The sequence below is a fragment of the Ursus arctos genome, unplaced genomic scaffold (genome assembly GCF_023065955.2).
Source record: "Ursus arctos isolate Adak ecotype North America unplaced genomic scaffold, UrsArc2.0 scaffold_12, whole genome shotgun sequence".
Lineage (NCBI taxonomy): Eukaryota > Metazoa > Chordata > Mammalia > Carnivora > Ursidae > Ursus > Ursus arctos.
Window position 1 is genome coordinate 13,418,162 of NW_026622786.1, and position 13,676 is coordinate 13,431,837.

The following is a 13,676-nucleotide window of genomic DNA, read 5'->3' on the forward strand; positions in this document are numbered from 1 at the left end:
TTGCCCAAGCCAGAGATCCCTGTCTAGTATACCTGCCTAGTATACACTGATGCCTCATGTGGGGCCCTTGAGATCAGACTTGCTACCCTCTCCCAACCCCCGTGAGTCCCATACCTTCTACTGAGTGTTTCCCAAATCTGGCTGACCTCCAGAATAATGCATAAGAACTTAAAAAAAAAAAAAATCCCAAGGCCTAGGCAGGCTTACTAAATTACTCTTTCTCAGGAGTGTTCCAGGGTGTTCTAGTGATCTGTTAGGCATAAGAACCACTACATGCCACTCGGTTTGAACAGGCAGCAAAGTGAGCAAGAAGTGAGTGACCAATGTGCTGTCTGATACAGGTTGAAAAGAGGAGGGAGATTAGAAGAGAATGTATGTTTGTATAGTTATATAATTTTTTCCCCTACAAAATACAGCAGTTTATAAACCTATGAGCATGTGAATGGAACCTTGTCCATGGCTAACTCCTATCTAGCAATCCCAGGCTCTTGATAATGGAAGAAGGTTGTAGCCGAAGAGTTTCTTTTGGGGTACCAGGCAGTCTGCTCAAACTGACCCAGGGAACAGATGTGGTTTCATCTCTGTCCCATCTTCCCATCACAAAGAAGCTCTTTCCAGGTACCCTTCCTCTTGCACACACAGGAAGTGTCAGGAAGCCGGTGCAAAGGAAAGGAAAGATGAGCCTTGACCATGTGCTTTAGTGCAACTTCTATCACTCTGAAGACCCCTACCTCTTCCACTCTCCCTTCTAACCTCCAGAGGGGGCAGTCAGGGAGCCCTTCAATTTCTTACATCCCCTGTCAACTCCTTCCCAGGGCTAAGGAGCCAGTCAGGACACCAGAGTCCTTCTGGATTACTCTCCAAGTCCTTAAACAGACACTGTAGCAGCCCAGAGTTGAGGGTGGAGGAAGGTGTGCATGCAAAGATCTTGTGCTTTTGAGCCAGGAGGTTTGCAGTAGAGGGATGAGTGAGGTATTTGTATGTTCAGGTCTGGTCCAGCCACTCTGCCTTCTTGGGGGCCTTGCAAGTATGGACGTCGACAGTGTTTCTGCACTCTTTGCACCGCACCGCACAGCACCAGTGGAATTTGCACTCACACTGGGTGACGCGGGTGACTCGAGTTGTGTCATACCCTCGGCCACAGCACATGATTTCGCAACCATCCGTCCCTTTAGATGTCTTGCTGCAGACACGGCCCGCAGTGCCTAGGGAACCTGGGTTGGGGAAGAGAGAGAGTGAGAACCAAGTTACCTCTTCCTTCAGCTGCTCTGGGTTCCCTTACCCACATCCTTATGAGAAAACCATAAAGAATCCCTTTTCCTGAAAATATGCCCAACTAGCCAAAACGACCATCTCCTTGCTCTTCCCTCTGCATCAGCCTGGCTTCTTTCCACCATCAAGGCTCCCCGAAAACCACTGACTTCACCTGCAACGCCTCCCCTGCCAATACGTGGCTCCGTATCTCTTTCAAGATCTGGCCTTAAAATGCTCCCAACTGTTAAAGCTGGGTAAGGGCTCTATGTTTGAAGCTGTCCATACTAAAAAGTTAAAAAAACAAAAAAACAACTTAGCCTATAATTTATCTTTTCCAAGAAGTCTTGCCACAACTCTGATCCAGCTACCATTTGTTAGTATTTTGGTCCTTAGTTGATATTTTATTAAGTTGTACCATACAGGGAAGTAGTACAGTATGGCCATTAAAAGCACAGGCCTTATTGTCATATTGTCCAAGTTTGAATTCCAGCTCTGCCACATCCTAGCTGTGTGATTTCGCAAGGTAGTTAATCTCTCTGGATTTTAGTCTTCTCATATGAAAATAGGCATAATAATAGCATCTAACTCAGGGGATTATCATACTATGTCTATAATCTCTATTCAGCTGAGGAGGCAGACTGATTAACGTGACTGCCCAGAAGCACATCCCTACGGAATTCCTACAGAATATCCCTTGCCCTTTACAAAAGGGTAAGATTGATGTGATCCCCCTGCACAGAGAATGCTCAGGACTTCATTCTGACCAATTTTAGCAAAAGAGATCCTGCCAACAGATCATAAAATCATAGAATTTTGGATGGGATGGACCCTAGAAAGTATCTACCCTGACGTTTCCCCAGAGATGGGACAGGAACAGACGTGGGGGTTGAGGAAGGGGAACAGACTGACTGATTCTCCCACAGGAGGCTGCACATTCTACTGCGATAAGCAAAGAAAATGCTGGAACTTAGAACTTCTATATTGTTTTTTATTTCACAAACTTAAAATCTCTACTTTTATGTTTTATAATGTACATATTAATACAGGGGAATGTATCTGTTAGAAGTAAATATCCACATTTTGGAGGTGCACGCTCCAAGAATTTTTAAACGATAGGAGTATACAACCCAAAATGTTAGGAGGCCACTCCTCTGGCGTGTGGGCTAACTAGTTCTACACTCTCTGTTTTTCTCCTGACTCCAAGGGCTGGGTCTAAAGTCCTTCTCCTGTGCACCCAAAGCCTCGTCTACACTCTGGAGCTGAGCTGTCCAGTGTAATAGCCACTAGCCACATGTGGTCATCTAGATTTAAATTAACTAAAATTAAATGCAATTTAAAACTTAGTTTCTCAGTCACACTAGCTATATTTCAAATACTTAATAATCCCATGTGGCTAAGTGGCTACCATATTGGAAAGCACAGATGTAAAACATTTCTATCATCACAGAAAGTTCAACTGGACAGGACTGCTTTGGAGGGAATTTCTGGCTCCCTACTCCCTTTGGGATGACTTACACCCTTTGAATTCCAGGCCCCACTTTGGGTTTTATAAGGCTTAATTTTATGCCTCCAAGAAAAACCAACACATATATGACCCATCCTCCCTCCTAACTCCAAAGGTCTTCCCCCAAAGGTGCATTGTAGGTATGGCAGCACAGGCTCATGCCTTGGATGTTATGCAGTTATTTCAAGACATTCAGAGAGCAGTCCCCTGAATTCCATCACATGGGAAGAAAACATACCTAGTGGCAGGAAATCACTGGGAGAATTGGAAGGGCTCTTTCCACCCTTTTCCCCCTAGCACCATCCAAAGGACACAAACTACTTTCTGTGTTACTTGGGTGGAGCCCCACCCTGTTTCTGTGCCCAGTTGTGCTCTGAGCCACTCGACTCTCCAGGAATGACCGTGATGGGTGAAAACAAACAGAACTGAAGACAGCTGAGGTCTGTGGCTCTCTCTCATCCAAGGCCTGAGTGCCAGGTACACAGAGAGAGCCTGGGAGCCCGTGACAGAGCAGGGGAAGAGCAGTTCTTTTGCACAGCAGGTTGTCCCTAGTCTAACCTGTCTGAACCTGAAGTATGAGCCAAGATGGTCACTTCTCCTCGCTGGGGGCAAGAGCATATCAACTTCCAGCCTCCCCAAGAATTCCACCACAAATATCTGGAACAGATTGAAAAACAGTTTGCTGCTTTCTGCTAGTGGTTCGCCCTCCTGGGATCTTTTCTTTCCTTGTTTCCCCAACCCCATTTTTGAATCTTCAGTGGCAGCACACTGGAAACAGCCTTCCAGGGCCACTCATGGTCTGACCCGAACCCAGATATCTACTTCTAGTCCCCCCATCCCAAACCTTCACTCAGATTAATCTGCGGTCTCGGTTCCTAGAACGATCATGTGCTTCCCCATCTGCCACTCTGCTCCTCTGCCCGTTCTTCTCTCTAGGCTGTCCAGGTAACCCCTACACTTCAAGAAAGAGCTGAAGTTCCACATTTTCAAATAAGCTTTTCTGGATTTCTCCAGTCATCTGTCTTTTGCAGTTGCATTTGTCTACCTGTTACATCTCATTTCTCTAGTTAGATCGTAAAGAGCCAGAGACTTAGGGCTCCATCACATGCTGCTTCTGTTCAGCCCACCCACTGCTTGCTGTGGAAAATGGGTGACTCATTTAAACATTCCCAGCGTCGTACCTACTGTACCCCAGATACTGGGGATATAAAGGAGTGACCGATAACCTCCCCCCTGCTTGGGCAGCCCTGGCACTGGTGGACTGAGTCATTCACCACCAATCTCATTACAAGGTGTTCATGGAGGGAGGAGACCGACTCCTCCCACAGTACCGCTTCGCCAGCTCCTGAGGCTGACCTTGGGCTGCCTGCACCAAGAGCTGGGCCTCCGTGTCCCTACCTGCTCTCCTCACTCACCTGCAGCCTTGTCCAAGACACAGTAGTCTGGGGAGTTGTCAAAGTAGACAAGGTCAGTCCGGGTGGCACGGCGATAGCCTTGGCGGGCTGCCGTGAAGTTGGCACCATCCTGGGTTGCTGTCACCTGCACAGCGCCATCATAGCGCCGCCGCAGATAGTCACCCGTGCGGCGGAAGTCTGAGAGTGCGCGCCAGCAGGTGCGCAGGGTACAGGAGCCGCTTACGCCGTGGCACTTGCACTCGAGCTTCAGAAACCGCCGCACAGCCTGGGTGGTGGGGAAGCAGGGAAGGGAGAGGCAGCCAGTCAGGACACTTTGCAGTTCTCCCCAGGGCTAAAAGCATCAGTGTGCTGACATCGGCCGGACCTGGCCTGGGCTGGACAGGAGGGCCGTCGGTGGTCCTCTCCCCCTGTCAGATCCCACCCATTCTTCCTGACCCAATTCAAGAACTTCTTCTTCCATTAATCCTTCCTGGACCAACCCATCCTTCCTGCTTTCCTTCCCATGTTCACCTGTTTGAACTTTAGAGCCACAGGATTCTGTTCATGATTACAGCATGCTGTCACATCCTGCAGTTTTCGCATGTTTTTAGAGTTCAAGGTGCCATGCCTTCTACTTCTTTGGCATGTCATTATCCAGCACAGTACTGGGCACACAGGAGACACTAGAAACCAGTGAACTGACTAGAACAAGCTCTCATCCTCCTCAGTCTTTACGGAGGTGGTTCTTTTCCTTCTTAAAAAGTTACTTCCTAGGGCGCCTGGGGGGCTCAGTTGGTGAAGCATCTGCCTTTGGCTCAGGTCATGATCCCAGGGTCCTGGGATCAAGCCCTGCGTCGGGCTCCCTGCTCAGCAGGGAGACTGCTTGTCCCTCTCCTTCTGCCTGCTGCTCCCCCTGCTTGTGCTCTCTCTCTCTCTCAAATAAGTTTAAAAAAATCTTTTAAAAAAGTTATTTTCCCTCTTTTCTCTACCTTTCCCTTCTTTCCACCTATGTGAAGACACATTATGCACCTGGTTGAATCTAGGCATTCCCAAGCTCCCTTGCATTTACTGCTCCAGTGCCATGGGGGTTGGGGCCTTTGGAAGTGATCCAAAAGCCTTTAGTGCTCCCACCTTCACATTCAGTCCATGATCACACATCCTGGTCACCCCCCAGCAGACATGAACGTACACGCATAGACATGAGTACTGACCGTGCGACCACAGCGGTTGTTATGTAAGTTCATGAGGGCCCGGGCATCCTTAAGCCTCTTTTCCTTGGCATCCACAAAGGCCTTGGCAAAGCGAACACCATAGTGGATGTTGTCACTGCAGCCACCCCAGTCAAAATCCCCACGTTGGTCATGGTGTCGGCCACGGGTGTAGGGGTCACAGCTGCACACACTCAGTTCACCCTGGCTACAGGCACGGGTGATAGCATGGACCACCCCCGCCGACGAGATGGCATATACAAATGCTGCCTCCCGGCTGCCTGCAGAGAGAACAGCAGAAGTAGGGTTCAGCAGGGAGGCCCACGTCTGCCCCCTTGTTCAGCCCACGCAGCCCCCGACTCTGCAATCTCCTCTTTTCTTGTCTTTCCCAGAGCAACTCCTGTACCCCCTTTATTCAAGGCACCCTTCCCTTCCAAGAGCATTCCCCAGAGTATCTGACTTCTTCCCCTTAGCCCTCGCTACTCTCCATCCACTTCTTTGTACATCTGACCTCTTGGGCTGACCTGTACTCTTGCCTTCTTCCAAACTCCCTGGGTCCATCCATTGAAAAGTTCCACAGTGAGTCATCCCCTCCCACAGGGTGCCAATCCTGGCTCAGCTAAGCCTGCCTCAGTCCACATTCCAGGCCTTTTCAGGCCTACTCTGCTGGACAGTTCCCCTACAATAGAGACCCCAGCCCAGGGGTCAGCCTGTTTGGGGAGACCTGCTACTTTCTCAGCCTTCTTCCTTCCCATCCTGCTCTTGGGGATTGATGACTCATCACCCCTGTCCCCCAGACACCACCAGATTCCCATCTCATTCCCTTTCTCCTAGTTTATTGTCTAGCTCGGCTTAGCTTTTTTGTTGAGCTGGGGCCAAGCCGCCAACTCTCCAAATATTTACATATCACCTTTCTGTTTATCCCTTGCTGCCATTACTGGAGTGTTGGGAGTGTTGGGGTGAGGGTAGTGATGGTGGCAGTAAGAACAGAGCAGCCATTCCTAGTCCTCAGCCTCACAGTGCTGGGAACACCCAGGATGGGCTTGGGGAGGGAAGGGAAAGGGAAGAGGAGAGGAGGAGGTGCCATCATCCCAGAACACTGGAATTTAGAGGTATCCCTGCCTGCATCTCTCAGGTACTGAGGGTCTGTTCCTACCTGTATCCTCGGCTCTGCCCTCGACCGTCTCTCTGCTTAGGAGGCAGTAGGAGAGGGGAGGAGGATCGTGCCTACCCTACCCACTCACCACCCCGGGCACAGAAAGGGAAGCAGGTGCGGCAGGGCGGAAGAGGCCCCTACTTCTGAGCATGACGCGCCCAAAGACAGTGTGGTCCCGGTCCAGCGTGGTGCAGTTCCAGCGGTGGTGGCGGAACTGGTGCTGACACTCTCGGATCCATTCTCGGGCACCCTCGCCCACCGAGCGCATGATGTCTGGGTAACGCTGGCACAGCTGCCGCTGCCGGCTCACCAGACCAGGGATATTGTCACAGATCACTCGGGCCCCCAGTGCCCCGATGTACCTGCAAGGTGGAGATGGCCCTGTCAGAGCGGCCTGGTCCTTTCCTGCCTCGGGAGGGGGGTTAGGAGGGGAGAGGTCTGGCCTTCAGAACTTGAAGAGGTTCCTTCCCCTCCTCCAAACCCACATTCCCCGAGGCCAATGAGTGCAGCTTTCCCCACAGGCTCTGGAGAAATGGTTATGCAGTCGCAGAGAGTCACTGAGTGGTCTCTCACCATCACCCGCTCCCAGCCAAAGGCCAAAGTGACACATGCTCGCAGAACACGGGCCAGGCATGTGTCACATACATAGAAGCCCCGGGCATGTCACACAAACCCATTGCCTGTTTATTTAATAAACATTAAGAGCCTCCGAGGAAAATAAACTAACAAAACAAGAGTCTGAGACAACACTCTTACACCCACATGTGAGAGGCACATCCTGCATGGCTGGTCCGTGAAGACATGGTTTGGGGGAGGAAGGATGGAGACAGGGAGGGGCTGGTGGGAAGAGACACTCCGGGCAACCGTGAGGAATGCTTCCAGCTCTGGTCAGACCCGTTTAGCTAAAACTCCTCACCCCCAGTCCTGAGGTCTGGGGAGGAAGACCCCACCCCCCAGATCTCCTCCCTACACCCTTTATTTCCAGGTCCCATGGCCTTTCTTCACTGATGAGTCTTTTAAAATCATCCTCCCCAACCTAGAAGGCGTGATGTCCTGGGTGAACCTGCATGGCAGAGGGCTGCTAGCAGTGGGAAGCCAAAGCCAAGATAAAGCAACGGGGGTGACCCCCCCATCTTCCAGTCCCCATTCCACTTAATTCAAGCAACTGTAAGAAGGTCAATTGGGGTGCGCTACTGAAAGTTAGGTGGGCTGCTAGAGTCATTCTCAAATTTCTCAAGGCAATATTTTCTCTTCTCTCAAACGCTCTTAGCCCTGGACTCCACCGCGAGCCTCGGGAAGAACGTTTCAGGGAAGACGCGACTGCATCAGCACCTTTTCTCCCCACAAGGCCACCACATGAGATCTTATCACCTCCTCGCTGTCTCTCCAACACCTAGCACCTTCCTTGTCTGGCTGGGGGTCTCTGTTCTCCTATCCTAACACATCAAGGAATACCTTTGTCCCCTTCTCTGAACAGGTGGGGGTCAAGGAGGGCAGTTGCTGCTACAGGCTGAAAAGATTTGGTTTGGTCTGTGAATGAGCCTGTGGTTTGGAAAAGATCCCAAAAATGGGCCTAGAAGTGGGTGAGGAGAACAGAAGGCAGCCAGTGGGGAGAGGGGAAAAGCTGGACTGCCCGGGGCTCTATGTCGTGTCTCCCCCCCCCCCCCCCGCCCACATTCGCGCACCCGGCCCTCACCCACAAACTAGGTCATGGCTGGTGACACCAACTCAAACAAACACAAGGAGGGCTGATGCTTGCCTCTTCTGGAGCTCAGCAGGGCTGATGGGGCCCATCTGTCCCGGGGGAGGGGGGAGCGGGCTGGCCCACCACTGACAAATCCCATGGAATCAGCGTCCCCAGCAGCACTGTCCATCAGGGCAATAGCTTCCAGGAACAAACAAAATAAACACCCTGGGCTGGGCCAGGCCGGAAAAGGCTGCCTGACGCACAGCCTGGAGTTACACCCACTGCCGTGGTGCTTTGTTTGGAGAATCAAGATCGTTGGAATTGGAGCTTGTCCCTGCCTCACCACCGTTCTGCTTCCCCAGTTCAGCCCAAGTACTGCTCTAAGCAATGGGTGTTTGTTTTTTTTACTGGGGCTTGGAAGGAGGGGGGTTGGATGGGAATGGGAGACCAGTAATCCAGCCCTCATGAGACAGTCTGGAGTGGGGCAGGCCAAACTCTGGCAAAAAGTCCTTCCTGTGGTCTGACTTAAATCCATTCTGCTGCAGCCCACATTGGTCCTTCTTGTGACATCCTCACTGAGCGTGGGAACATCTGTTCAGTATCGACAGGAAGATAATTACGTTTCTCTACTACTACCCATACCCCACTAAGTAGCCGCACTAAGTACCCCACTAAGATTCCACAGAGTAGGGAGCTTGCCTGCTGGCCAGTGGTCAGCCCCTTGAAGTTGGCGTGGGGGCCTCCAATAAAACTGAGCCTGAGCCCCCTCTCAAGTCAACACATGCCTGCGAATGCCTACCGTGTGCCAAGCACAGAGCTCAGCTGTTAGGGAGCAAAGATGTTTAAGGCAACCCCCCCCCCAGCTCATTGACTGGTAAGAGGGGGCGAGATGCCCCTGACTCCAGCTCTGTTTTCCCTTTCAGAAGTTCTCACTTGCTTCCCAACTTCCTGCCCCAGAATGCTCTCCTCACCTGCTTTTGACCAGTTCACATCCCTTCCTTTGACAGAGTGACTCATACCCTACTCTAGCCCCTTGCTTTGCAAAGTGTGGCCCCGATACAGAACAGCAGTATCAGCATCATCTGGGGGCCTGCATTAGAAATGCAGAGCCTTGGGCCCCACCCCAGGCCTACTGAATCAGAATCCGAATTTTTGCCAACATCCCCGGGCAATTCAGACACGCTGTTCCGTGAAGGCAGGGATTTTTGTCTGTTTTGTTCACTGTGGTATCCCCAGAACCTAGAACAGTGTCTGGCACATAGTAGATACTTAATAACTGTTTGTTGAATAAACACCTAACCGCTCTGATTTACCGTCAACTCCCTTTTCCCCTGAGCCGGCCATAAACTTCAATTACAGCCTCACTCCTGTTGACATTGCCAGCCTATTTGCAGATGTTTTATATTTGTGTCTTTTTAATGAGGCTGGGGATCCTCTTTTCATTTCCCCTCTTACAGTCTCTAGTGTACACAATTCAGCCCAGCCCACACAGGGCTTCGAATGCAGGGATAAAAGTATTACCCTCCCCGAATCTCTCTATACCACAACATTTATGTGGTGCTTTACAGTTCATGAAACGTTTTCCTTAACAAAAACCCTCAAGACAGAGATCTCCATTGTACAGATGAAGAAACTGAGGTTTAGGGAGTGTGAGTGATAACACCCAGCTCTGTCCATCAGGGCTAGTCAGAGGAGAACCAGGTGAACCAAGGACATCTGACTCCAAAATCCAGCTCGTTTCCATCCCAAGAGCAGGAGAGACATACCGTGCTTAACCAGGACTAGAGCCATCTAGCTCCAAAACGCGCGTGCACTTGGGCAAGTCTCTTACCGCTTCCCTCCTAGACCCTCATTGTCTTCATGCATGAAATGGGGATAATGATAGTATCGACCTCCCTGGATTACTCTGGAGATGGAAGAGGATGATGCTTGTAAGGTGCTTAACCTCAGTGTCCAGAGCTTAGTAAAGGCTCACAAAATGACAGTCGCTGTTGGTAACAACGGTGCTAACAATTACGATCCCACTCTGTTCCTCTCCCTTCCTGAATCTGTGAACACTGTCCTGCTCTGGGGATTCCCTACATCCAGCTCCCTGCAAAATGCAAAATGGAACAGGGAAGCACATGCGAGGAGCCCCCCATTTCTTGTTCTGTTTATCATAGAATAAGAAGAGACCATCTGTTTCCTCCTCCAGCGAGAAGTGGGGAGAGGAAAGGAGGGACTGGAGAGTAAGGGAAGGGCTGTGGGGAAGATCAGACTGTTGGCTGGCAATAGTGATGACCTTCTGCTCCAGAGTGGAACACGGACACACACACAGTCAACAGGCATCTCTTCCAGGGTTTGGACAGAATATCAGTCTTGCTGGGTTTTTTTCCTAAAGGAGAGAGAGATAATCACCTTGGGGGCCTGACCTGCCTTTAGAAAGCAGCTTTCCACTTTATCTCAGAAGTGATGACCACTGAGGCAGGCGTCTGGGGCCTACAGCTGTGACAGGTGTGACGCAAGGAGATTGAAATGACCTCTGCACTCACACCCCATCCTGGCTCCGTTGCTGCCGTCCTCCCTTTCACTGGGACTGTTGAATCCCTCTGTTATCACTGGCTTGCCCCCTCTCTAGCTCTTCTACCCAGAGTTTTTCCAAAATATTTAATGTGAACCACGTGGGGTGAGAGTAGAAGGGAGAAAGGAAAGGAGAGGGAGTAGCCAAGGGGTCAAAATGGGGACCGGGAAGCACCCTAGCTGGCTCTTTAGGAAGCACTACGAGGATGCTGAAATTAGCAGAGTGACGCTTTCTCACCTAAACACCACGTGGTCCCCAAACTACCTCCCAAACTGGTAAGAAGCAAGCAAGAGTCCCTAAAAGCAAACTGCCATCTGGGATGGATAAAGATGCACGGTGGTCACTTCATCCTCTCTCCATCGGGCCACCGAACACACACATCCCGGGCCAGACTGAGTCCCTGACGGTAAAGGGTGGCTTTGATCTCATTTTGAACTTTGAAAGGCTTTTCTCATCCCCTCTTCTCTTTCCCTTCCTAAAAGAATGTTTCAAGCCAGATGTAAGATACGGGCCTCCCTTCTCCCCCAACCAGAACCCCCTCCCTTGCCTTCCCCAACACTGCAGAGATTAAAAAGATCCAAAAGAGAGATTTTTCTGAAACAGGAAAATGGGGGGTGGGGGGGTGGGGATGGAGAGCAACGCATCTTGAAATGATAGGAATCTGCAGCCCAAGCTTGCTGGCCCCTCAGCCAGCCACCCCTCACCCTTCTAGCCAAGATTCCAAGTCTAGAGGAGAAAAGCCACAGGGTGCAAGGGGAGGAGAGACCCCTCTTTGTGGTGGGGGGGAGGGGCAGAGTAAGGAAGGGAAGGGGGCACTGCATGGGTAGGGAGGGGCAAGAGCCCAGTCTGAGGCCAGTTTGATGGGGGGGGGGTGAAGAGGAAAGATGAGAAGCCAGTCTTTTCGCAGTCCAACTCCCCCCCTTCCCCCCACCACGGAAGGTAGGGGAGGAGGGAGGGCAGCTCTTCCTCCTGAGAGAAAAAGATGAATGCCATCCAGGGCTGGGGGAGTGGGCAGGAGGATTCGGAAAAGAACCGACATCCAGTGGGTGTTTAATGCCTTTTGCCTCATCTGCCCTCTTGGGAAGTATCTGGAGTCTCAGGCCTGCAAGAAATCTGAGGGGAGAGTGTCTTAATACTTTGGGACCCCAGAAGTCTCTAGTTCTTGAAGGGGAGAGAGATGGAAGAGATAGGGTGGTCACCTGGGGAAGAAAAAGGAAGAAGAGGGGGATATCAAGGTTCAAAGTAACGTCCTCAAAGCTGAGGCTGAAGACAAACGCCAAAATTCTGCAAACCCAAGTGTTTCGTTTGTTTTAATTGTGGGAGTTAATGGAGTATTTTTGCCTTGATTCCGTTTCTAACTCTTGCGCTGGGTGCTGCAGCCTCACTGAAATCTTACTGCGTTACCGGGTGGGGTAGACTAGCGAGAGGCTCGTCCGCCCTTGCCAGCTGCCCTCTTCTCCACTTCTGGGGGGGGGGGGGCGACCTTAGGCGATCAGAGGGTTCTTGGACGGCCACCGAAGGCCCCAGATGGGCGACTGGTTCCTTGAATCCACCCTGAGAGAAACTTGGAAGGTAGCTTTCCGCCTAAGAGGACTGAGCTGAAATGGAGCGGGCACAGCACACGAGCGTCTGGGAAGCCTCGAGCACCGGGCGTCCTTGCTCCAAATGCCCAGGGCCCACCTCACTGGGCGAGCGGCACACCTATCCACCCACCTCCCCCCACACACTCCGCGACTTCAGTGACAGCCCTGCTCGGATCGTCTCTAACTCCGTCGAAGCGAAAGCCTGGTGTCCTGAGCAGCTGGGGCCAGGAGCTGCGTATTCCCTCCAGGCGCCTCCGGCCTCTGACCCGGCGCCTCACCCTCCCCACCCCGAGAGCCCCGCTCACCACCAGGATGTGTCTACGCGGGCCGGCAGCGTCAGCAGCAGCAGCAGCAGCAGGCAGGCGAGACCGAGGCGGGCCGAAGCCCGAGAGCCGTCGGGGGCAGCGGGTCCTGGCGCGAGCGCGGGGACAGGGGCGCGGGTGCGCCGAGGGGGGAGCTGCGCGGCGTCCTCCGCACTACCCGGCTTCAGCATAGCTCCCCGATGACTCCCGCCGAGCGGCCCGGAGGGGCGTGGACGGGGCACCGGCTCGGGGTATTCAGGCTGCTCCTACCTCACCCCCCTGGGGGGCCATAGGACTCGCCGCTGGCCGGGACCCAGGGGCACCTGGAGTCCGGGAGCCGGGGCGCAGGGTCCCGGCGAGGGGCTCGGGGAACGGGGTCCGGAAGCCGACGGGGGAGCGCCAAGCTCGGGGTCTGGGCCGCGCTGCCCCGGCGCTGGGCGCGGTGTCAGGGGGTCGGCGGCGCGGAGTGGGGCTGCGGGCAGAGTGTGCGGACAGCCCCTCGGCCGCGGGCTCTCATTGGACGGCGCGGGGCGGGGCCGAAGCCGGGGACACGCGCGGCCCTCTGGGCGGCTCCGCCCGCGCCAGACCCGGGCGCTCCGCAGAGCCCTAGGTGCGGCGGCCGCCTCCGCCCCTCGGCGCTCCGCGCGGCACCGCGCCGCGCCCCCACCTGCTCCGATGGGGCGCGTTGGGACGCGGAGGCGCCCTTCGGAGCCCGCAGCGCCCAGTCCCGGCCGACGCCGCGCCACCGGGTCCTAGCGCCCTTCATTCGGCAACCCCAACTTGGTGGGTGATGGCCAGGAGCGCAGAATGAGGGGGGCTGCAAACACTTCCCCTTGTCCTCCAACCTCTAGTGACACTGGAGCTGAGCCACGGAGGATGCACTCATTTCCCCGGTCCTCTCGCGGTTCTTGAGCTTCTGTGAAATGGGTAGTCTGCCACGGGGAGTTGCGGGAGGATCGTAACTCCCTTTCGGCGCTGCCGACTGGGGCGCCTGAGGCAGCGGGCTTCAGGGAGGGGTTTCTCTCATC

At 53.2% G+C, this 13,676-nt stretch overlaps 2 protein-coding genes across 4 annotated transcripts in view; one reads left to right on the top strand and one right to left on the bottom strand.

The window, feature by feature from the left end:
- Positions 1-13,676, top strand: part of ST7L (suppression of tumorigenicity 7 like) — a 120,089-nt gene that overhangs the window by 75,936 nt on the left and 30,477 nt on the right. The window lies entirely within an intron of this gene.
- WNT2B (Wnt family member 2B) lies at positions 376-13,199 on the bottom strand. The gene is made up of 5 exons (XM_026483751.3): positions 12,652-13,199; positions 6,658-6,878; positions 5,364-5,641; positions 4,174-4,438; positions 376-1,214 (listed from the first exon to the last, which is right to left on the bottom strand). The coding sequence occupies exons 1-5, from the start codon at positions 12,837-12,839 to the stop codon at positions 985-987; spliced, it is 1,182 nt and encodes a 393-aa protein (XP_026339536.1). The 5' UTR covers positions 12,840-13,199; the 3' UTR covers positions 376-984.